This window comes from Oncorhynchus masou, chromosome 33 (assembly GCF_036934945.1).
Source record: "Oncorhynchus masou masou isolate Uvic2021 chromosome 33, UVic_Omas_1.1, whole genome shotgun sequence".
Classification (NCBI taxonomy): Eukaryota; Metazoa; Chordata; class Actinopteri; order Salmoniformes; family Salmonidae; genus Oncorhynchus; species Oncorhynchus masou.
Window position 1 is genome coordinate 8,869,904 of NC_088244.1, and position 25,220 is coordinate 8,895,123.

General features: G+C 41.6%; 1 protein-coding gene across 5 annotated transcripts; it reads right to left on the reverse strand.

Annotated features, from left to right (window-relative positions):
* Positions 1 to 5,816: 5,816 nt before the first annotated feature.
* LOC135527782 (solute carrier family 35 member C2-like) lies at positions 5,817 to 23,707 on the reverse strand. 5 transcript variants are annotated; one of them, XM_064956342.1, is made up of 6 exons: positions 23,632 to 23,707; positions 21,243 to 21,421; positions 13,987 to 14,053; positions 13,210 to 13,282; positions 6,550 to 6,679; positions 5,817 to 6,368 (listed from the first exon to the last, which is right to left on the reverse strand). In XM_064956342.1, coding segments are annotated over exons 2-6 (408 nt in total). In that variant the 5' UTR covers positions 21,244 to 21,421; positions 23,632 to 23,707; the 3' UTR covers positions 5,817 to 6,231. The 5 variants fall into 5 exon arrangements, 3 of the variants coding, with proteins under 3 accessions (XP_064812414.1, XP_064812413.1, XP_064812416.1); XM_064956341.1 differs by having other exon boundaries at positions 5,817 to 6,374; XM_064956344.1 differs by lacking the exon at positions 21,243 to 21,421 and having other exon boundaries at positions 5,817 to 6,374; positions 23,632 to 23,689.
* Between the last annotated feature and the right edge of the window lie 1,513 nt (positions 23,708 to 25,220).

Here is a 25,220-nt window from a genome sequence, read left to right on the forward strand (position 1 = left end):
CAACTGGCACCGTCATAGGATGTCACCTTCCAACAAGTCAGTTTGTCAAATTTCTGCCGTGCTAGAGCTGCCCCGGTCAACTGTAAATGCTGTTATTGTGAAGTGAAAATGTCTAGGAGCAACAACGGCTCAGCCACGAAGTGGTAGACCACACATGCTCACAGAACAGGTTCACCGAATACTGAAGCGCGTAGTGTCTGTTCTTGGTTGTAACACTCACTACCGAGGTCCAAATTGCCTCTGGAAGCATCAGCACAAAAACTGTTCGTTGGGAGCTTCATGAAATGGGTTTCCATGGCCGAGCAGCCGCACACACGCTTCAGATCACCATTCGCAATGTCAAGTGTTAGCTGGAGTGGAGTAAAGTTTGTTGCTATTGGACTCCGGAGCAGTGGAAACTGGTTCTCTGGAGTGATTAATCATGTTTCACCATCTGGCAGTCCGACGCACGAATCTGGGTTTGGCGGATGCCAGGAGATCTCTAAGTGCCCAGATGCATAGTGCCAACTGTAAAGTTTGGTTGAAGAGGAATAATGGTCTGGGGCTGTTTTTCATCGTTCGGGCTAGACCCCTTAATTCCAGTGAATGGAAATCTTAACGCTACAGCATACAATGATATTCTGCTTCCAACTTTGTGGCAACAGTTTGGGGAATCCCCTTTCCTGTTTCAGTATGACAATGCCCCCATGCACAAAGCGAGGTCCCATACAGAAATGGTTTGTCAAGATAAGTGTGGAAGAACAGAGCTCTGATCTCAATCCCATCGAACACCTTTGGGATGAATTGGAATGCCTAACATCAGTGCCCAACTTCACTAATACGCGTGGCTGAATGGAAGCAATGTTCCAACATCTAGTGGAAAGCCTTCCCAGATGAGTGGAGGCTGTTATTGCAGCAGTTTAGCTGGCGTGCTTCATTCAATAATCCACCAGCTTCTCCCCGTCAAAATGCAGACAAAATGAATCCCAAACGTTACCAATAAACTTCTCCAAACAAGTCAAACTACGTTTATAATCAAACCTCAGGTACCCTAATATGGAAATAAATGATCAAAATTAAAGACAGAGAATCGTTATTGTCTTTACCAGAGATAAACAACAAAGAACGCCCTCTCATCCACGGCATGAAAACACTACAGCCAAAATGGGAGCCACTTAGAAAAACTACAAATTCTAGCTAATTTTTCCAAAAACAAGCCTGAAACTCTTTCCAAAGACTGTTGACATCTAGTGGAAGCCCTAGGAACTGCAATCTGGGAGGTTTTCCCTTCATATTAAACATGAAGGCCATTGGTAGGCTGAATTTTTTTTCTGGATGGTTTGTCCCTCGGGTTTTTGCCTGCCATATCAGTTCTGTTATACTCACAGACATTATTTTAACAGTTTTAGAAACTTTAGAGTGTCTTTTATCCAAATCTACCAATTATATGCATATCCTAGCTTCTGGGCTTGAGTAACAGGCCGTTTACTTTGGGCACTCTTTTCTGAAAGGGGACGGTTCCATCAGTCTGACACGCTCTCTGTTTTAGGAGATTCTCTTATACCTCCTAAAATCACATTTCTATCTTAACAAAAATACATTAATCATTTTTCATATTGCATATAAACTTGACAGATAAAGGGGATATACTTTCCAAGTTACAGTATGTACTTTACACCATTTTTAATGACATCACAAAATAAAAAACAATATGATATTAGTTTTCTATAGCTCGTCTCTGACATTTCCCCATGTTCTTATGTTTAGAAATATTGTTCCAGTATTCGCTTTAGAAACTGTTTGAGTTTCTGGCAGGAAAAAGTCTGTGAACAAAGAACATTCCTTGGTGGATTTTAAGAGGGAGGGAGAGAGTCTTCTTCTACCTTAAATTTCCAACAGGGCGTGAGGTGTCAAAACCCCCACACCAGTTCCCTCCTCTCCTCGTCTGTGGGTGAGAGAAGGTATGGTTATTGTCAACCATTGCCAAGCTGATTTGACCCATTGTAATCCTCACAGGTCATGACAGTGGGAAGTACGAAGAGCAGTGAGCCACCATCTGGAAATTAGCATTTCAAGTTGTCAAGCTCATTGAGGAACTCTCAAAGGGCACCTGATGGGTGATAGATGACAACGCTAAGTTTGAGTGGACAGTGACAGCATGGAATTCAAATTAGGAGATGGACAGGTGAGAGAGAGAGAAAATAGATAATCTCCATGTAGGAGAAATGAGTAGCCCTGTTCTACCATCACAATGACCAGATGCTCTCGGACACATCAGATAGACAGTCTATCAGCTCTGGCTGGGTCACCTCTTTAGGACAGATATATCAACACATCAGACAGTCTATCAGATTGTCACAGAGGTGAGAAAGCTACTGACAGACAGACAGACTCCTCCCCTTCATAATGGTCCCTCCTCCCCTTCATAATGGTCCCTCCTCCCCTTCATAATGGTCCCTCCTCCCCTTCATAATGGTCCCTCCTCCCCTTCATAATGGTCCCTCCTCCCCTTCATAATGGTCCCTCCTCCCCTTTGTTACGGATACAGTTATCCTGTGTGTGTGTGTATCCTGTGTGTTTCTTTTCTCTCCTTCTCCCCTCACAGGTGAAAATCATCACTCCCCAATCAATCATCAATCAGAAGACACACCTCCTCCAATTTCCTGACCTATCACAGTTCCTTCCCCATGGTTTAAAAACCCCATTTGTTTGTTCTAGCCCAGCTCAGCTCAATCTCTCTGTAAATGCCATGTCTGTAGGTCTCTGTGTTTCACTCTCGCTTTGTGTCGTAACCTCTCTTTTGTTTAAGCACCTCATAGCACTTTGTCATCACCTGTGAGTATTGTTTTTGGTTATGGTGTTTGTGTTTGATTGCTGGTGGAAAAGGGGGAAACCAAGACAAGTCGCCCATGGGCATACACTACCCGTAGGTGAACTTTGTTAAATACACTAGTTAGAACTGGGCGGACCACCCACTGTATTTTTGGTTAGTTAGTTAGCTGTTGTTAAAGTAGGCTAGTCTAGCTTAGGGGTGTTTTTGAATACTTATTGTTTCTTTCCTTGGGTCCAGCTCAGCCCCTTTTCCTGCTCCCCCCATTACCGTGTGTTTATAAATAAACCTAGAGTTTGACGGTAGATTTCAGTTGTCGTGCTTATTTCGTTCACACTTTTCCTTTGTCACAATAATAATTTGCATGAGTTATGTTACGAGTCTCATTACCATCCCCCCTAGACTGTCGGGCCAAAAGGGATTCGTAACACCTTCATAATGGTCCCTCCTCCCCTTCATAATGGTCCCTCCTCCCCTTCATAATGGTCCCTCCTCCCCTTCATAATGGTCCCTCCCCTTCACAGAGAGCTGCAGATGAGGCATGCATGTCTCATGTCTATTTTCAGGCATACTGTTTCTTAGCAAAATTCTAACAGACCTGCCTAGATTCAGCTACAACAGAGATAATATGTGATAAGAGAGGATGTGACGCATCTCATGAGAATTTCAAGAAAGGAGAGCTGTAGTTACAGTTAGCTGTCTTTTATCAGCTATGGCTCCAGAGTTCATGGAGTTTCGTATGGACGGCAGCTTTACTGTGAGCAGTACAGGAAGTGGAGTGGATAAATGTAATGTTCTGGAAAATCCTTTTAAAACAAGCATAGAAAGGAAATGCAAAAATGGAAAATAATTTCTGAGGCACTTACCTATAATTATTTGGCTGTATTTGGATAATTATACTGTTCATGCTGAAAGCCCTCTATAGAAGTTTGTGCTTTTTAATCAAACCCTAGCAAGTCACAATGAACCAACAGTGTTAACTCTTAGTTAGTTAGAGTCAACTCTCCTCACTCTCACAACTCTTAGTTAGTTAGAGTCAACTCTCCTCACAGTCCACAGCAGTGGCTCTCACCTAAGATGGTCTTCATGTGGGCCTTGTATCCCTAGACCGGCTCATCTGACGCCTTCCATTTCATCTGCAGCCGATCTTCAGGTAGCACTGTAAGCTTCAGATGCCCTGCAGTATAGTCAACACACACACACACACAAAAGTCTAAAGGAAATCTAGTTGTTTCAACTCATTATTATTCAGTGCTTTTAACATGATGTTTTCAACGTACATATTTTACACTGCGCATGTTCACTTACACAGGCATTAATATTCAACATGTCCTCACCTGGGATCTGAACTCCCAACCTCTTGGTTCACAGCATTCCAATCTTCCATGTCTGTGTCAATGTCTGATTTCACCTTTATTGCTACACTTTGCACTTCAAAGTAAATCTCAGCTCTGTTAAATGTAAACTCAAGAAAAACTATTTTATTTATCTTAGTGATTTTAAAGGAGTAACATTAAAATAGAATAACATGTCCCACCAACATTAGACAATTATACAGAGGAAACTAAACTTGCTGAAATAATTCCATTGTGAGTATTGAGATGAGCAGTGACTGAAACAGGTGTACACAGACAAGGACATAGTCACAACACGAGACGCTTAAAGGTGGACTCAGCTAAATTACCTTTTCACGAGCAGCACTGCAGATATTGAGATGAGTGCAATCCAGGACTTCTCTCTCACACAGTCACACAACAGCATCTGCGCAATTGCTAGGGCTGGGAATTTCCAGGGACCTCACAATATATTATCACGAATAATTACTGTAGGTGCCGATACGATATGAATTGTGATTCTCATTATTGTAAATGTATTGCGATTCGATATTGCAATTCGATGAACCAAATACATTGCTCATCATGTGTGCTGCAGTGGAACGAGAGAGAGCCATGAGAAAATGAGTTTTGATCAGGGATGGAACTAAAAGTGCTGAAAACAAACTTTCTCCCTTTTCAAAAAGATGGACAGGCTACGAAGGGGGAAAAAAAAAATACTGCAGTTTTGGTGCAGGTACAGCCAACTAGCATCAACCTTTTTTATTGCGACATTGTCAAAATGATACCATAGATTGTCAAAAATAATTTCCTAATATGTAACTGTATACACCCCCCCCCCCCATCAATAATATGCATGGCTTAACTTCCCACTGTTTTAGCCTGGTAGCCAGAACACCAAAACAGCAGAGAAGTTGAGCATTGCACTTCAACGCTCTTAGTTATTGCGGGAATTGCCCCACTATGCAGTTCATTTCTGCATCCCATCTTTAAAACATGAAAGTCTACTGCAGTGACTGCTTGCTGTGAGACCAACTGAGCTGTGTTTCTGTGGATGTGCATTTTGTTTGTCAGTTTTTGAGAAGGTTGTAAAACGTTAATGAACGCTCAATATTTAGCTAATAATGGGAGCCTTGAGAAAAAAGAAAAATAGGCAGGTGTGGGGGCCTCGAGGAAAATAATGGGCCTTTGAGTTAGAAATGCCTGGGGCCGATTTCTCGTCCCAGTCTGCCCGTTGTCAGTGTCACCACATATCCAAACTCAGTGACTGGTCGTGTCTCCGTCCACCTGGGGGAACTGAGGAAGTGCTCACATGAACACAAGTTTTATAAGCTAAACTAAATCAGGTTTTCAGAGGGAGGTCTCTCCACAGGTTTTATAAGTTACGCCAACTAAATCAGGTTCTCAGAGGGAGGTATCTCCACATGATATTAGATTCCAAATGAGAAAAATCAAACAAAAGTAGGTAAAGGGCTGGCGCCTAGCAGTGCACATCATGAGAAAGAGATGTTAAATGTGATTACATGTTCGGCCAGCCAGTGTGAGCACCACTTAGCACACGCTGAGTGCCGCTATGTGAAAGTCTTTGGTGACGAAATGATTTATAATGGTCTGAATAATTGTGCACATTTTTTTAAAACATAAAGTAAGATCATCCAGCACATTGTAGCAGCAACAAAAACACAGTTTATTCAATCTCAAATCACACCCCTTCCTACATTGCAAATTACAACCAATTTGTTTTAACTCAGTAATTAAATCAATCATTTGCATTTGGAAAAATAAAATGTATTGAACATCAGTTATCCTTAATTCCTAGTAAACTTTCCCATCATTATTAAGGTTACCTGAGGTTTGGTCACTTCACATATTATAAGGTTAAATCTCCTGTTAAACGTCACTGACACCAACAGTATATGCATTTGATACAGTTTAGGGTGTCTGTCATTTCACCGCTGGTTAAACTCTGCGATAGGTTTTGAACAAAAGCTGAAGAGAATGTTGGCTGTAGAAGAGCGTAAGAATACTTCCCTTCTGTTCCTCTGGCCTCCCTGAAACATGACAGTCAGTCCAAACATTTTGTTTGAGTCAGAGTAGAATCTCCTGCTCTTCGTCATTGTCCTCAGTAGCTGTCTCCTCCCCCTCGTCTTCCTTCTGACGTAATAACGGTAGTTCCAGGTCTGGGCTGTTTTCGATGGCCAGCAGTCTCAACGAGTGAATTTTACCTGGAACTCATTAGAAAATGAATACAGAATTACTGTATTTAAAGGCTAGCTAGGTGAAACACTGTACCTCAGAACTGCCGGCAGAGCTGGCTTCATTAACAAGCAATTACAACATACCTCATATAACGACTACACTAGGAACAGATTAACAACATTTAACATGGTACCACATACAGCTTACTTATGGAATAGTAGGTTTTCAGTCCCAGGTGTAAGGCGATACCAGACACACAGACAGCGAAACTCATCCAGTTCAGTCCACTCATCCTGTCCCCCATCAGGTCACCTGCCTGCAGCAGGGTACACACCTCCTACAGGGAGTGTACATTAGGGAGAGATGGAAAACACACGTTGACTAAAGAGAGTAGCAGAGGTGAAACCAGGAGTGTTTGTGAGACAGAGGGAGAGATGGTGCATGTGAAAATAACCAATTCAAGTGAGGGAGCAGGTGTGTGCAGAGCAGCGTTTGGAACCAGTTCAGGGAACAGAACAGAAAACTAAATGTTTCAAGGAACAGAATCAGAAACAAACAATCTATACGGTTCTGGAAACAGAAACGTTATATTAAAGACATGGGACCCCGGTAATAACATTATTTTACTTTCTGGGAATAAAATGTTCATGGTAACATGCCCCTCCCCCCTCCGAAGCATTGTCAAGTATCCTACTGACTTTACAAGCGTGATTCAGAAATTAGGGAGAGAGAGATGGATTAAACTTTTCAATGCTAGCTAAGGATACTATAGTTATCCCGTTTCACTTTGGAATTATTAACTACAGAAAGGTAAGATGTGTTTTATTTGAATTCTGGTGCCGCTCTGCACACACACAAGCTTGTTAGCTAACTAGCCCAACGTTAAGCCAACTATCTGAAGTGCAAATGATATTCAAAGTTCCTTCATAGAAGTCGCTCCTCCCTAGGTATAATTCTAATTTATTGGTGATGTAATTTAATGTTGAGTTAAATGTAAAAAAAAATAATTACAAAACAAGATTTCAGGAGGTTTGAAAAGGAACAGAAAAGCAACAAACCGTTACTTTTTTGGGGGTTTGAACCAGTTCAGAACTTTATTTTGCTGGTCAGAACCGTGGAACGGATCCAAAAAAAGAATGATTCTGTTTAGAACGAAAAGATTGGAAAATAAGTATGGTTCCAACCTTTGGTGCAGAAGGAAACAGAGAGTTTATTTGGAGTAGAACGTGGAAAAGGCTGGTGTTTACGGGACTAAAAGCCTAATCAGGGAATAAAAAGACTAAGACCCAATATGATCAATATGCTTTTTGGGGGACAATTACCACTACTTTTTTAAAGCGGGGAAATAAAAAAAATGTAAAAAAGTTTTGCAAAAGTGTCTTTTTCGGCTTCCCGGGTGGCGCAGTGGCGGGCCGGGTGCAGTGCGCGCTAACCAAGGTTGCCAGGTGCACGGTGTTTCCTCCAACACATTGGTGCGGGTGGCTTCCAGGTTGGATGCGCGCTGTGTTAAGAAGCAGTGCGACTTGGTTGGGTTGTGTATCGGAGGACGCATGACTTTGAACCTTCGTCTCTCCCGAGCCCGTACAGGAGTTGTAGCGATGAGACATGATAGTAGCTACTACAACAATTGGATACCACTAAATGGGTGAGAAAAAAGGGGTAAAATTCACACACGTGTATTTTTCCTTCTCCACACTGAATTCTCATTAAGTGCCATCCAAATGAGCAACTGTCCAATAACTATGCTTCAAAATGTTGATTTTAAACATTGTGACAATGACATCATGAGAAATGGCCCGTATGTGTTCAGACGAGCATGAGATTCCCTTTTTTCATCCCATCTGTTGAATTATTATCCGATATGCGGGTAAAAGACCAATTCTTCCCAACAACAACACAATGACGGTCTGTAACTAGCTTCCATAGGCAGACTGGTTGCCTCCCACATTAACAATGTTCCCGACATACACGGTTTCCCTAGGTTTGGAATTCTGAGATGAGGTGGTAACTGACCTAGCTCTGCTTTCTGTATCAGGACCTGCGTAAGGGTCCTCCGGACCCCGCCGATGAACGATGCTAGCAGCACCATGATGAAGCCCTTCATGTTAAACTGGGTCGACATGAAGGTGAACATGTTGGTTATCAGAAGGACCGGGGGTCTTGGGTGGAGGCGGGGGGGGGGGGGTCTTGGGTGGAGGCGGGGGAGGGTCAGAACAGAAGCCGATCAGGTATGGGTTCTGGAGAATGTCGAGGCGAAAGAAATACACACCTATTTAGGCGAGGTGCTGGCTAGCGGAACACTTCATAAAATAAAGAAGAGCCGCACACTATAGAAGCTCAGATGCAAAAATATTTATGTCCAACGTCTCAACATACAAGCTGTCTTCATCAGGGTATCATGACAAACACTGCGGGATGACTCGTTTATTTAGTGTCAAAAGACACACAGGTGTCTGTAATCATGGCCAGGTGTGGCCTGATATCATTGGTTAATTCTCATATATTGAAATAGCATACAAAAAACTAAATTGATAGCGTACGATCATAGATACAATTTGGCTACATAAGCCTACAAACATTTACAATGGCAAAATCACAATAATTACAAGAATGGCTTCAGATCAAAGTCTACGTTGAGACCGAAGGGAGCAAGGTTCTTTAAATTACAGATCCAGGCAGCCTCTCGTTTTAACAATAAATTGTTGAGGTCACCCCCTCTCCTAGGGAAGATAACATGTTCGATGCCAATATAACGTAGCGGCGAAATCGAGTGGTTTGCTTCCAAAAAGTGGGCCGCAACTGGGTACGTCGAGTTTTTGCACCAAATGGTGCTACGATGCTCCGAGATACGTACTTTTAATTTGCGCTTTGTTTTACCCACATCATTTACACCACAAGGACAAGTTATAAGATAAATAACTGCCTTAGTGGAGCACGTCATAACACCTTTGATTGGGATCTGTTTCCCTGTTTGGGAGTGTTTGAAAGATCTACATTTATAAATGCCATTGCATTGAGCACAGCCATTACACTTGTAGTTTCCATCCAGTAGGGGCGCAAATACACGTTGTGCAGGGATATCTTGGGGTGGTAAAATCAGGGCTTTACCAATTGATCTCTGAGGTTTCTGCCACGCGAGAATACAACCAAGGGAAGGTCCGAAAACACATTACCAATCCTATCATCGGATCTTAGAATGTGCCAATGTTTGAACGATTTCCTTAATTTGTTCAGAGCACTTTGAATAACGAGGTTGTTAGAACGCAAGAATGCTTTTTTTTTTTTCAATGACAGAATTAAATCTGACCATTTTTGTACCTCCTCTACTTGATTTTTTTTGCGTCTCAGCCATATTTCTGTCGAAATCTGATTGTTTTTTTGCAAATTCTTTTGATTTAACAGAATTGGCTGTAGGGCAAACTGTTTTTCAAGGGAAGCAGGTGACAGCTCTCAGCCCTCAACAAACTGTTACGATCAGTAGGCTTCCTGTAAAGATCAGTGTATAGAACATTATTTTCACACAAGATCAGAAGATCAAGGAAACTGATTTGACGTGTATCAGATTGCATATTAAATCTGAGATGCTCAGAACAGGAGTTAAGAAAAGCATGGAACGCCTGGAGCTGTTTAACATCACCCCTCCACAGAACAAAAATATCATCAATATACCGTTTCCAAATAATGATGTGAGGCAAGAAAACATTTTTGAGAGGATTGAAAATAGACTGTTTCTCCATGTAACCCACATACACATAAGCATAGTTAGGAGCCATGGGGGATCCCATAGTAGTACCCATAGTTAGGAGCCATGGGGGATCCCATAGTAGTACCCATAGTTAGGAGCCATGGGGGATCCCATAGCAGTACCCATAGTTAGGAGCCATGGGGGATCCCATAGTAGTACCCATAGTTAGCAGCCATGGGGGATCCCATAGTAGTACCCATAGTTAGGAGCCATGGGGGATCCCATAGTAGTACCCATAGTTAGGAGCCATGGGCGATCCCATAGCAGTACCCATAGTTAGGAGCCATGGGGGATCCCATAGCAGTACCCTTCATCTAAATAAAGAAATAATTTAGAAACATGAAGTAGTTGTGTGTGAGTACTATTTCAGCCCAATGTTATAATGCAGGCACTGGAAGGTAGTTCATTAGGGTCACGTTGCAGAAGAAAATGTTACATAGCTTCAATACTGCCCTCGTGTGGAATAGTTGTGTATAGCAACTCAACATCAAAAGTAACTAACAAAGTGTTATCAGGGAGAGGATCAAGAGATTCAATAATAGAGATCATACTAGTGGTATCTTTTACAAAGGAGGGGAGTTGTTCTGAGATCATACTGCTGGTGTTCTTTACAAAGGAGGGGAGCTGTTCTGCGAGTGGTCTAATACAAAAGTCAACCAAAGTCGAGAGAGAGGCAGTTACTGCATCAATGCCCGCTACAATAGGGCGCCGTGGAGGCTTTGTAACATTCTTGTGTAATTTCGGCAAAGTATGAAAAGTGGCAATTTTAGGGTGTTAAATAGCCAAAAAGTCTAGGTTTTTTTTGGGTTATCTGACCAGACCTTAAATACCCATCTTGGGCAGTAAAGATCATGTTCTGAGATAGGGCAGTGGGGTCACTTCTGAGGCGTTGTCAAACAGTTGTCTATGACACTCATATACATAAACTGTCCGATCCATGAGTACAACCGAAAGGACTGACGTATCGGATTGTACAACCGACCCACCCTTATCAGCAGGGCGGGTAAGGACTGACGTATCGGGTTGTACAACCGACCCACCCTTATCAGCAGGGCGGGTAAGGACTGACGTATCGGGTTGTACAACCGACCCACCCTTATCAGCAGGGCGGGTAAGGACTGACGTATCGGATTGTACAACCGACCCACCCTTATCAGCAGGGCGGGTAAGGACTGAACTATCGGGTTGTACAACCGACCCACCCTTATCAGCAGGGCGGGTAAGGACTGAACTATCGGGTTGTACAACCGACCCACCCTTATCAGCAGGGCGGGTAAGAACTGAACTATCGGATTGAACAACCGACCCACCCTTATCAGCAGGGCGGGTAAGGACTGACGTATCGGATTGTACAACCGACCCACCCTTATCAGCAGGGCGGGTAAGGACTAAACTATCGGGTTGTACAACCGACCCACCCTTATCAGCAGGGCGGGTAAGGACTGAACTATCGGGTTGTACAACCGACCCACCCTTATCAGCAGGGCGGGTAAGAACTGAACTATCGGATTGAACAACCGACCCACCCTTATCAGCAGGGCGGGTAAGGACTGACGTATCGGATTGTACAACCGACCCACCCTTATCAGCAGGGCGGGTAAGGACTGACATATCGGATGACCCTTTATTAAGCTAGGAAACATGGGCAGGGCTCAATATCTTGCTTGATAAATTAAAACCACTCAGCCTGGTGGGTTCTGGGACCGTGGGAAAGGTCCCCTCTGCCTCTGATAGTCATTACACCGTCGGGTGTGACCTCTCGTCGGTGCTTGTGCCCGCGGCCACGTCCGCCCTTCCGTCGGCCCAGTCTCTCGTTGGATAAAAAACTGGCACTGGAAGCGGATGGCGCTGGTTGTAGAGCGTTGATCAGACGAGGTGGATAGAAGTAAGCAGCCTCCCTCCTGCTTCTGTCATGGAGAGGAGGACCTCTTTCATCAGGGTTTCTCCAGAAGTAGACTTTATCCTCGTCCTTGTCTTTTTTTTGTCTTGGTTGAAATTCTTGATTTTAAGTTCCTTTATTTCCAGACAATTTGTCCTGGAGCGCTTGGTTAGTTTTCATCAGTTCATTGAATATGCCATCAACATTATCATGGGTTCTGGAGAAACAAGGGGACTGGGGGGGGGGAGGTCAGGACAGAAGCCTTGCTTTTGTCCACATGCAGACATTTCACAAAGTGCGTAGAAACAAACTCAAATAGATGCATTGATTAATGCAGTTGCCTTTCATCGTTTACATAACGGTAATGGAACATAAAGGTAATGGGACTGGCAAAACAACCTTTGCTAAATTATTATTGAAAAATCCCAAACTATCCCTTTAAATACACAAAGGAAATTGAACTTCCTCCTACGCATTAAAAATATAATCCATTCACTTAATCATATAGCTCTTAACATTGAAAAGGGAGTGTTGCCTCATGGGTGGCGTAGTGGTCTAAGGCACTGTGCCACCAGAGACTCTGGGTTGAGCCCAGGCTCTGTCGCAACCGGGAGGTCCATGGGGCGACGCACAACTGGCCTAGCGTCGTCCGGGTTAGGGAGGGTTTGGCCGGTAGGGACATCCTTGTCTCATCGTGCACTAGCGAAGCTTTAAAACCCAGGGACATCAATTAGGTAGGTTGTGCTGCCTTTGTAGTAATGAATGAGCCAGTTATAGCAAAGATTAATATTGGAGGGGGTGTGGTAAAGCAATCCATTCCGACTGTACACCTAGGAGCTGTATGAGAACAATTATGAGTGGGGGGGTGACTCATTATTAGCCTTCAATACCTGTTCTATTTTTAACATAAGTACAGATCATTGTACTTATTTCCTTCAAAATTCAGCAACATCAAGGGGCATTTTTTCACAAAGGCTGGGATTCAATCCGATCCCGGATTGGGACAATGCACCATAGGAAAGTAATTTCCGATTGAGCCATTGGCAGCGTTTACATATTCAGCGTGAATGTGGTCTCTGCGAACACGAGAACGTAGCATTTAAAAACGTTCCTTGCGGGACAAAGCGAGATCAGATTGAATCCCAGCCTTAGCTGTTGTGTGTCATGCAACAACAATGAATACTACTGGATAAACAATGACCAAGAAGAAACAACAACCGTTACACTATCCCAGGTGACCTACCAGCTCCTCTAGTTTACACACCAACGAGAAGAAGAGGATGAAGAGCACAACAGAAGACTTGATCATTGTGTAACTGGAGGAGACAGCCAAAGACACATTATAATGCAAGTCAAAAACAGTGACGGTCATGTAAACCACAGATCAAAGTCAGGTAGGTATACATTATAAGCACACACACACACCCCACCCCACACATCCACACACACTGCTCTTGATAGTACATTTAACTGACATTTAATAAGCTTTTTTTCCTCAACTGTTATTATGCAACTACAAAGAAGAAGATAGCTCAGATGTGCGAGTGCCTTTTTGAATTTTGAAGGACCGTTGATCACACCATGGCATACTGCTATATTCCTCGCGCCAAAGGATTTCATGACATCTATATGTCAATAACAGAGTCAGTGAGGGAGGCACAGGAAGGGGGTCAACAACTGTATGCTTTTGAATGTCAAAAACAAATCACATATCATTAGGTCATATTCATTAGACCATGTTGATTCATGACAACAGCGGAGACATTTTGTAACAGTAATATCTGACATTTAAGTAGTTACAGCCTAGATTAGAAGAGAGAGAGGAAAATAGGAGATAGTGGCTTCTTATCACAGTTTGACTATGCCTTGTGTGATGTAGAATCAAAGTCCATTGTTGATTATGTCATGTAATCTGCACTAACAGAAACAACTCAAACCATTTGGCATGAATACCCCCTAATTTCTGCAAAGAGTGCACTTTAAAAAAAATCTGCCATCGTATGTAGCGATGCACACTCACCGACTGGGGCAACCTTGGAGAGGTAGTCTGTCCAGTTCACCACAACCCGAGGCTTCCCAGTCCAGCACTGCATGGTCAGGGAAGAGAGAAGATGGTGAGGTGGACCAGCGTCATGAACATAATGGAATAATGGATCATAATGGATCATAATGGATAACGGAAGCACTGAAAGAGATGGAGAGAGGTGGGAACAAGACCCAGCAAACAGTGAGTTGGGCTACACGGCACTGCATGCAAATTAATTATATATATATGTGTGTATGTATGTAATCAAATACAGTGCCTTGCGAAAGTATTCGGCCCCCTTGAACTTTGCGACCTTTTGCCACATTTCAGGCTTCAAACATAAAGATATAAAACTGTATTTTTTTGTGAAGAATCAACAACAAGTGGGACACAATCATGAAGTGGAACGACATTTATTGGATATTTCAAACTTTTTTAACAAATCAAAAACTGAAAAATTGGGCGTGCAAAATTATTCAGCCCCTTTACTTTCAGTGCAGCAAACTCTCTCCAGAAGTTCAGTGAGGATCTCTGAATGATCCAATGTTGACCTAAATGACTAATGATGATAAATACAATCCACCTGTGTGTAATCAAGTCTCCGTATAAATGCACCTGCACTGTCTCAGAGTTCCGTTAAAAGCGCAGAGAGCATCATGAAGAACAAGGAACACACCAGGCAGGTCCGAGATACTGTTGTGAAGAAGTTTAAAGCCGGATTTGGATACAAAAAGATTTCCCAAGCTTTAAACATTCCAAGGAGCACTGTGCAAGCGATAATATTGAAATGGAAGGAGTATCAGACCACTGCAAATCTACCAAGACCTGGCCGTCCCTCTAAACTTTCAGCTCATACAAGTAGAAGACTGATCAGAGATGCAGCTAAGAGGCCCATGATCACTCTGGATGAACTGCAGAGATCTACAGCTGAGGTGGGAGACTCTGTCCATAGGACAACAATCAGTCGTATAGTGCACAAATCTGGCCTTTATGGAAGAGTGGCAAGAAGAAAGCCATTTCTTAAAGATATCCATGAAAAGTGTTGTTTAAAGTTTGCCACAAGCCACCTGGGAGACACGCCAAACATGTGGAAGAAGGTGCTCTGGTCAGATGAATCCAAAATTGAACTTTTTGGCAACAATGCAAAACGTTATGTTTGGCGTAAAAGCAACACAGCTCATCACCCTGAACACACCATCTCCACTGTCAAACATGGTGGTGGCAGCATCATGGTTTGGGCCTGATTTTCTTCAGCAGGGGCAGGGAAGATGGTTAAAATTGATGGGAAGATGGATGGAGCCAAATACAGGACCATTCTGGAAGAAAACCTGATGGAGTCTGCAAAAGACCTGAGACTGGGACGGAGATTTGTCTTCCAACAAGACAATGATCCAAAAACATAAAGCAACATCTACAATGGAATGGTTCAAAAATAAACATATCCAGGTATTAGAATGGCCAAGTCAAAGTCCAGACCTGAATCCAATCGAGAATCTGTGGAAAGAACTGAAAACTGCTGTTCACAAATGCTCTCCATCCAACCTCACTGAGCTCGAGCTGTTTTGCAAGGAGGAATGGGAAAAAATTTCAGTCTCTCGATGTGCAAAACTGATAGAGACATACCCCAAGCGACTTACAGCTGTAATCGCAGCAAAAGGTGGCGCTACAAAGTATTAACTTAAGGGGGCTGAATAATTTTGCACGCCCAATTTTTCAGTTTTTGATTTGTTAAAGTTTGAAATATCCAATAAATGTCGTTCCACTTCATGATTGTGTCCCACTTGTTGTTGATTCTTCACAAAAAAATACAGTTTTATATCTTTATGTTTGAAGCCTGAAATGTGGCAAAAGGTCGCAAAGTTCAAGGGGGCCGAATACTTGCTCAAGGCACTGTATATATACACACTACCGTTCAAACGTTTGGGGTCACTTAGAAATGTCCTTGTTTTTGAAAGAAAAGCACATTTTTTTTATTCATTAAAACAAATTAGATCAGAAATATAGCGTAGACATTGTTAATGTTGTAAATGACTATTGTAGCTGGAAACAGCTGATTTTTTTATGGAATACCTACATAGGCGCACAGAGGCCCATTATCAGCAACCATCACTCCTGTGTTCCAATGGCACATTGTGTTAGCTAATCCAAGTTGATCATTTTTAAAGGCTAACGGATCATTAGAAAACCCTTTTGCAATTATGTTAGCACAGCTGAAAACTGTTGAAAACTGATGAAAGAAGCAATACAACTGTCCTTCTTTAGACTAGTTGAGCATCTAGAGCATCAGCATTTGTTGGTTTGATTACAGGCTCAAAATAGCCAGAAACAAAAAAAAACTTTATTCTGAAACTCGTCAGTCTATTCTTGTTCTGAGAAATTAAGGCTATTCCATGCGAGAAATTTCCAAGAAACTGAAGATCTCGTCCAACACTGTGTACTACTCCCCTCAGATCTTGCGCAAACTGGCTCTAACCAGAATAAAAAGAGGAGTGGGATGCCCCGGTCCACAACTGAGCAAGAGGACAAGTACATTCGAGTGTATAGTTTGAGAAACAGAAGTCTCACAAGTCCTCAACTGGAAGCTTCATTAAATAGTACCCGCAAAACACCAGTCTCAACGTCAGCAGTGAACAAGTGACTCCGGGAGAACTGGCCATATTATTATTTTTTACCTTTATTTAACTAGGCAAGTCAGTTAAGAACAAATTTTTATTTTCAATGACAGCCTAGGAACAGTGGGTTAACTGCCTGTTCAGGGGCAGGACGAGAGATTTGTACCTTGTCAGCTCAGGGGTTTGAACTTGCAACCTTCCGATTTCTAGTCCAACGCTCTAACCACTAGGCAACCCTGCCATCCCAGACAGAGTTCCTCTGTTTCATTTTGCACATCTTAATCTTTTATTTTTATTGCTAGTCTGAGATATAGCTTTTTCTTTGCAACTCTGCCTAGTCTAAAGAAGGCCAGTTTTATTGCTTCTTTAAATCAGCACAACAGTTTTCAGCTTGTGCTAACATAATTGCAAAAGGGTTTTCTAACGATCAATTAGCCTTTTAAAATAATAAACTTCGATTAGCTAACACAACGTGCCATTGGAACCCAGGAGTGATGGTTGCTGATAATTGGTCTCTGTACGCCTATGTGGATATTCCATCAAAAGAAAATCTGCCGTTTCCAGCTACAATCGTCATTTACAACATTAACAATGTCGACACTGTATTTCTGATCAATTTGATGTTATTTTAATGGACAGAAAATGTGCTTTTTCAAAAACAAGGATATTTCTAAGTGACTCCAAACTTCTGAACGGAAGTGTATGTACAGTTTAAGTCAGAAGTTTACATACACCTTAGCCAAGTACAATTAAACTCAGTTTTTCACCATTCCTGACATTTAATCCTAGTAAAAATTCCCTGTCTTAAGATCACCACTTTATTTTAAGAATGTGAAATGTCAGAATAATAGTAGAGAGAATGATTTATTTCAGTTTTTATTTCTTTCATCACATTCCCAGTGGGTCAGACATTTACATAACCTCAATTAGTATTTGGTAGCATTGCCTTTAAATTGTGTATGATGGCCACTCCAATACCTTGACTTTGTTGTCCTTAAGTAATTTTGCCACATCTTTGGAAGTATGCTTGAGGTCATTGTCCATTTGGAAGACCCATTTCCGACCAAGATTTAACTTCCTGACTGATGTCTTGATATGTTGCTTCAATATATCCACATAATTTTCCTCCCTCATGATGCCATCTATTTTGTGAATTGCACCAGTCCCTCCTGCAGCAAAGCACCCCCACAACATGATGCTGCCACCCCCGTGCTTCATGGTTGGGATGGTGTTCTTTGGCTTGCAAGCCTCCTTTTCCTCCAAACATAACAATGGTCATTATGGCCAAACAGTTCTATTTTTGTTTCATCAGACCAGGGGACATTTCTCCATAAAGTACAATCTTTGTCCCCATGTGCAGTTGCAAACTGTAGTCTGGCATTTTTATGGCGGTTTTGGAGCAGTGGCTTCTTCCTTGCTGAACGGCCTTTCAGGTTATGTCGATTTAGGACTTGTTTTACTGTGGATATAGATACTTTTGTACTTGTTTCCTCCAGCATCTTCACAAGCTCCTTTGCTGTTGTTCTGGGATTGATATGCACTTTTCGCACCAAAGTACGTTCATCTCTAGGAGACAGAGTGCGTCTCCTTCCTGAGTGGTATGACGGCTGCGTGGTCCCATGGTGTTTATACTTGCGTACTATTGTTTGTACAGATGAACATGGTACCTTCAGGCGTTTGGAAATTGCTCCCAAGGATCAACCAGACTTGTGGAGGTCTACAAATTTTTCTGAGGTCTTGGCTGATTTATTTTGATTTTCCCATGATGTCAAGCAAAGAGGCACTGAGTTCAAAGGTAGGCACTGAAATACATCCACAGGTACACCTCCAATTGACTCTAATGATGTCAATTAGCCTATCAGAAGCTTCTAAAGCCATGCTATCATTTTCTGGAATTTTCCAAGCTGTTTAAAGGCACTGTCAACTTCGTGAATGTAAACATCTGATCCACTAGAATTGTGATACAGTGAATGATAAGTGAAATAATCTGTCTGTAAACATTTGTTGGAAAAATTACTTGTGCCATGCACAAAGTAATGTCCTAACCGACGTGCCAAAACTATAGTTTGTTAACAAGAAATGTGTGGAGTGGTTGAAAAACGAGTTTTAATGACTCCAACCTAAGTGTATGTAAACTTCCGACTTCAACTGTACGTGTGTATGTATGTTTGCAATTAAATAAATACATATATATATGTATACAATTAAGTAAACGTGTGTATGTATGCAATTTAATAAATATATTGGGGCAGCAGGTAGCCTAGTGGTTAGAGCATTACAGCATTGGGCCAGTAACCGAAAGGTTGCTAGGTAAAACTTTGTCGTTCCGCCCCTGAATAAGTTAGTTAACAGACTGTTCTTTGGCCGTCATTGTGTATAAGGAGTTGTTCTTTAACTGAATGATAGTGAAGACATCAAAACTATGAAATAACACATACGGAATTGTGTACTGTAGTAACCAAAAAAGTGTTAAACAAATCAAAATTTATTTTATATTTGAAATTCTTCAATGTTGCCCCACTTTGCCTTGATGACAGCTTTGCACACTCTTGGCATTCTCTCAACCAACTGGAATACATTTCAATTAAAAGGTGTGCCTTGTTAAAAAGTTAATTTGAGGTATTTATTTCCTTGTTGAGCCAATCAGTTGTGTTGTGACAAGGTAGGGATGGTATACAGAAGCCCTATTTGGTAAAAGACCAAGTCCATATTATGGCAGGAACAGCTCAAATAAGTAAAGAGATACAACAGTCCATCATTACTTTAAGACATGAAGTAATCTCAGTCAATCTGGAAAATTTCAATAACTTTATTTTTATTTTAGTGCAGTCACAAAAACCACCAAGTGCAATGATGAAACTGGCTCTCATGAGGACCGCCACAGAACAGGAAGACCCAGAGTTACCTCTGCTGCAGAGGATAAGTTCATTCGAGTTAACTGCACCTCAGGTAGCAGCCCAAATAACTGCTTCACAGAGTACAAGTAACAGACATCTCAACATCAACTGTTCAGAGGAAGCATGGAGGAGGAGGTGTGATGGTGCTTTGCTGGTGACACCGTCTGTGATTTATTTAGAATTCAAGGCACACTTAACCAGCTGTCACGAGTCCGACCGAGGGTGGTTTCCCTTCCCGGGCGGGTGGCGCTCGGCGGTCGTCGTCACCGGCCTATTAGCTGCCACTGATTGTCTTTCCTCCCCCTCCTTGTATGTTTATTGGTAGCACCTGTTGGTGAATTATTAGTTTGTCTTTATTAGACAGCCGGCCCGCCTGATTGTTGTACGGGATTAGTGATTGTAACCTTCGGCTTTAATGTAGAGGAACGTGTTTGTTCCTGGTCTTGAAATTTCAGTTGTACCTTTCTCATTCCCCGTGTTTGGGGCCGTTATTATTGTGAGCACCCTGTGGTGCGTTGGGGCATTAAAGAGCACAGCCTTGCACTCTCTGTCTCCTGCGTCTGACTCCACACCCACGACACCCGGAGCATTACAGCAGCATGGCAGTGATATGCCATCCCATCTGGTTTGCGCTTAGTGAGACTATCATTTGATTTTCCATGGACAATGACCCAAATCACACCTCCAGGCAGTGTAAAGGCTATTTGACCAAGAAAGAGAGTGATGGAGGGCTGCACCAGATGACCTGGCCTCCACAATCACCCAACCTTTTTTACTAATTTTTTTATTTCACCTTTATTTAACCAGGTAGGCCAGTTGAGAACAAGTTCTCATTTACAACTGCGACCTGGCCAAGATAAAGCAAAGCAACAAAAAACAACACAGAGTTACACATGGGATAAACAAAAGTACAGTCAATAACACAATAGAAAAATCTATATACAGTGTATGCAAATGGAGTAGGGAGGTAAAGGCGATAAATAGGCCACAGTAGCGAATGAATTACAATTTAGCAAATTAACACTGGAGTGATAGAGGAGCAGATGATGTGCAAGTAGAAATACTGGTGTGCAAAAGGGCAAAAAAAGTAAATAAAAACAATATGGGGATGAGGTAGGTAGTTGGATGGGCTATTTTCAGATGGGCTGTGTACAGTTGCAGCGAACAGTAAGCTGCTCAGATAGCTGATGCTTAAAGTTCGTAAGGGAGATAGAAGTCTCCAACTTCAGCAATTTTTGCAATTAGTTCCAGTCATTGGCGGCCAAAGTAGGTGTTGGCTTTGGGGATTGGGGACCTCAAACCAATTGAGATGGTTTGGGATGAGTTGGACCACAGAGTGAAGGAAAAGCAGCCAACAAGTGCTCAGCATATGTGGGAACTCCTTCAAGACTGTTGGAAAAGCATTCCTCGTGAAGCTGGTTGAGAGAATGCCAAGAGTGTGCAAAGCTGTCATCAAGGCAAAGGTTGGCTACTTTGAAGAATCTAAAATATTAAATAAATGTTGATTTAACATTTTCTGGTTACTACATAATTCCATATGTGTTATTTCATAGTTGTGACGTCTTCACTATTATTCTACAATGTAGAAAATAGTAAAAATAAAGAAAAACCCTTGAATTAGGTGTGATTTTTCACCTTGAGTATTCTTACCAGTTACCTTTCAGTTACTGATCCAACAGGCTACCTGCCCTAAAATACCATGCTATGTCTCTTGAGGAGTGTGAGCCAGCCTCAGACTCACTTTCATTAGCCACTTGTTAAAAAAAAGTAATGCCGATGGAGAAGACATAGAAAAAGAGGACCAGGCTCACAGACCGGTCTGTCCGGCATAGGATCTGGACAGTGCAAGCCATGGTGCAGGTTCACTCTACTGCAGGGGCACCATCTTCAAACGGGAGCAATGTACCACGCTGTGATGTGCTGAAGTTTGGACAGTTAAAAGGGAGGGAAGAGGGGGAGAGAGAGAAAGATGGGAGTAGTTCTGTAGTATTGTATAGTATAGTATTGTATAGTTTTGGAATTGTGAAATATATATATATATATATATATATATATACACAGTGTTTTAACAATGTACAAATGGTAAAGGACACAAGATAAAATAAACAAGCATAGATATGGGTTGTATTTACAATGGTGTGTGTTCTTCATTGGTTGCCCTTTTCTCGTGGCAACAGGTCACAAATCTTGCTGCTGTGGTGGCACACTGTGGAATTTCACCCAGTAGATATGGGAGTTTTTCAAAATTGGATTTGTTTTCGAATTCTTTGTGGATCTGTGTAATCTGAGGGAAATATGTCTCTCTAACATGGTCGTACATTGGGCAGGAGGTTAGGAAGGCAGCTCAGTTTCCACCTCATTTTGTGGGCAGTGAGCACATAGCCTGTCTTCTCTTGAGAGCCATGTCATGTCTACTGAGGCCTTTCTCAATAGCAAGGCTATGCTCACTGAGTCTGTACATAGTCAAAGCTTTCCTTAATTTTGGGTCCGTCACAGTGGTCAGGTATTCTGCCGCTGTGTACTCTCTGTGTAGGGCCAAATAGCATTCTAGTTTGCTCTGTTTTTTTGTTAATTACTTGACACATTGGAAAGAATTATCTTTTTGTTTTCTCATGATTTGGTTGGGTCTAATTGTGCTGCTGTCCTGGGGTTCTGTAGGGTGTGTTTGTGTTTGTGAACAGAGCCCCAGGACCAGCTTGCTTAGGGGACTCTTCTCCAGGTTCATCTCTCTGTAGGTGATGGCTCTGTTGTGGAAGGTTTGGGAATCGCTTCCTTTTAGGTGGTTATAGAATTTAACGGCTCTTTTCTGGATTTTGATCATTAGTGGGTATCAGCCTAATTCTGCTCTGCATGCATTATTTGGTGTTCTACGTTGTACACGGAGGATATTTTTGCAGAATTCTGCGTGCAGAGTCTCAATTTGGTGTTTGTCCCATTTTGTGAAGTCTTGGTTGGTGAGCGGACCCCAGACCTCACAACCATAAAGGGCAATGGGCTCTATGACTGATTCAAGTATTTTTAGCCAAATCCTAATTGGTATGTTGAAATTTATGTTCCTTTTGATGGCATAGATACCCTTCTTGCCTTGTCTCTCAGATCGTTCACAGCTTTGTGGAAGTTACCTGTGGCGCTGATGTTTAGGCCAAGGTATGTATAGTTTTTTGTGTGCTCTAGGGCAACAGTGTCTAGATGGAATTTGCATTTGTGGTCCTGGTGACTGGACCTTTTTTGGAACACCATTATTTTGGTCTTACTGAGATTTACTGTCAGGGCCCAGGTATGACAGAATCTGTGCATAAGATCTAGGTGCTGCTGTAGGCCCTCCTTGGTTGGTGACATCTCTGGTATGGTTTACATAAAATAGATGGCTAAGGAAAACATTGGGTGGTTTGTTGGGGTAGGTGTATAACGCTTACGTCTAACAACCCAAAAGTTGCGAGTTCAAATCTCATCACGGACAACTTTAGTCTTTTAGCAACTTTAAGTACTTACTTCTTTTTAGCTACTTTGCAACTACTTAGCATGTTAGCTAAACCTTTCTCTAACCCTAACCATTTTAGATAACCCTTCCCCTAACTCCTAAACTTAACCCTTAGTCTAGCTAACGTTCGCGAGATAACTAACATTAGCCACAATTTGTAACATAACATACATTTTGCAGATTCATAACATATTGTTCATTTTGCAAAATCGTAACAAATAATACAATTTGTAATTCATAACATATCATACAAAATGGAGTTCAGGTTTAAAATACAGAATAGTATGAAATGCTCTGAGACCAGGTTGCAGCGAGCATGTGACAGACTAGTGAGTTGAACAGTCTGTCTGATCTGTCTGATCAGTAAGCATACTCCAATGTTTCTGTTGGCACAGGCATAGGTTTACATGTGTGTGGTAGTAATACTATACATGAGCATGCAGATTTGACAAAAAAATTGAATGATTAAACATTGTAGCAGCGATGTCACCAGAAAATCCAGTGGCCAAACTAAATCGATTGCATTGCTGATGACACCGGAAAGCAGTATGTATGGGCTAGTAGTCGATAACTTGCTAGTTAGCTCCGGTTTGGCGCTAGCTGCACCAGAGATTTTATAAAACTGTGGCTACCATCTGGTTGAACTCACCAGCTCAAATTGCGAACGGCGGCAGTAACGTAAGCAAAGTTTGGCAGGTCCCCGTTGTCTGCTTCTTATTCGACGAGGTTTAACAGCGGTTGGCATCCAATATGTTGCATTACCGCCACCTACTCGACAACTCCCGTATACTTTGCTCCCGTCGGCTGCTGTAAAGCTTGGTCTAATTTAATTGTAAATGTACTCTTGTGAATATGAAATTTGGAAAAAAGAATAACGAAATTGATTACATTAAATTGTTTACAATTATTTATATCGTAGGTATATAATCCTAGCAGTACATCTCTCCATAATAGGGTAAAATCTGAATAAATATGTTCAACTATAAATCTACTGTCTTTTTGTATTTTTTATTGTATTTTATTTTTATTATGAACACAACAAATACAAAAGAACAGAAATATACAAACACGAGTACATAAACCTAACAGTATGACATATCAAGATTCATTTTCAATGTGTTAAATACTTTTATGGTGCGTATTGCTTTTTAGTTTTTACATTTACTGATAATTTCAAAGTAATATTTAACTTCTATCTTAAATCATTTGAAAGGGGGTTTGTTCTTTGCCCACTTCATTTTATGGACAAATAATCTTCCATGAAAGATAAACAAATTAACAATGAAAGTTAAATCAGGGTCCATATCATTTGGTTCAAAATAAAACATAATTTCAGAGTCTTTCAAATTAACATTAATAGTTGTTTCTTTTAAAATAAAATCGTCTAACTCACACAAAAATCTTCTGACAAAAGAGTAGTCCCAAAATAAATGGTCAAGAGTCTCTGGGTCACAATCACAAAATACACATTTATTATCACATTGCTAACAGAATTACAAAAGGGTTTTCTAATGATCAATAAGCCTTTTAAAATGATAAACTTGGATTAGCTGACACAACGTGCCATTGGAACACAGGAGTGATGGTTGCTGATAATGGGCCTCTTTACGCCTATGCAGATATTCCATAAAACTAATCTGCCGTTTCCAGCTGCAATAGTCATTTACAACATTAACAATGTCTACACTGTATTTCTGATCAATTTGATGTTATTTTAATGGACAAAAAAGGTGCTTTTCTTTCAAAAACAAGGACGTTTCTAAGTGACCCCAAACTTTTGAACGGTAGTGTATGTTATGGTTCACTCTAAGTTTCCCTTATCGCCACAGTGGAATGTCCATGTTGATCGTCTTGGTTCTCTTGATCCATCCGCCTGTCTTCTTTGTTAGTCAGGCCTGACGCCTCCATCACGTAGTTTTTTCCTGTAATGTCATGTAATATGACTGAAGATGCAGAATTTTATGCCAGGCCCCTTCTAATAGGGTAAAACAGACTCGTTAGATCTTTGACCACAGACCCTCAAGACAGACAACATGTCCTCTGTTAAATCAAGACTGGAATTTTTACTCAAAACAAAAGTTTTTTATTTAACTAGGCAAGTTAGTTTAGAACAAATTCTTATTTTCAATGACGGCCTAGGAACAGTGGGTTAACTGCCTGTTCAGAGGAAGAACGACAGATTTGTACCTTGTCAGCTCAGGGATTTGAACTTGAAACCTTCCGGTCACTAGTCCAACA

Bases quoted from the DNA above. Each gene is read 5' to 3' on its own strand.
- LOC135527782 (XM_064956341.1), bottom strand. The intron at 13,283-13,986 runs GTGAGTGTGCAT...TGTCTCCTCCAG, and splicing joins CTCCAAGGTTGCCCCAGTCG to TTACACAATGATCAAGTCTT. The intron at 6,375-6,549 runs GTAAGCTGTATG...TTTTCTAATGAG, and splicing joins GAAAACCTACTATTCCATAA to TTCCAGGTAAAATTCACTCG.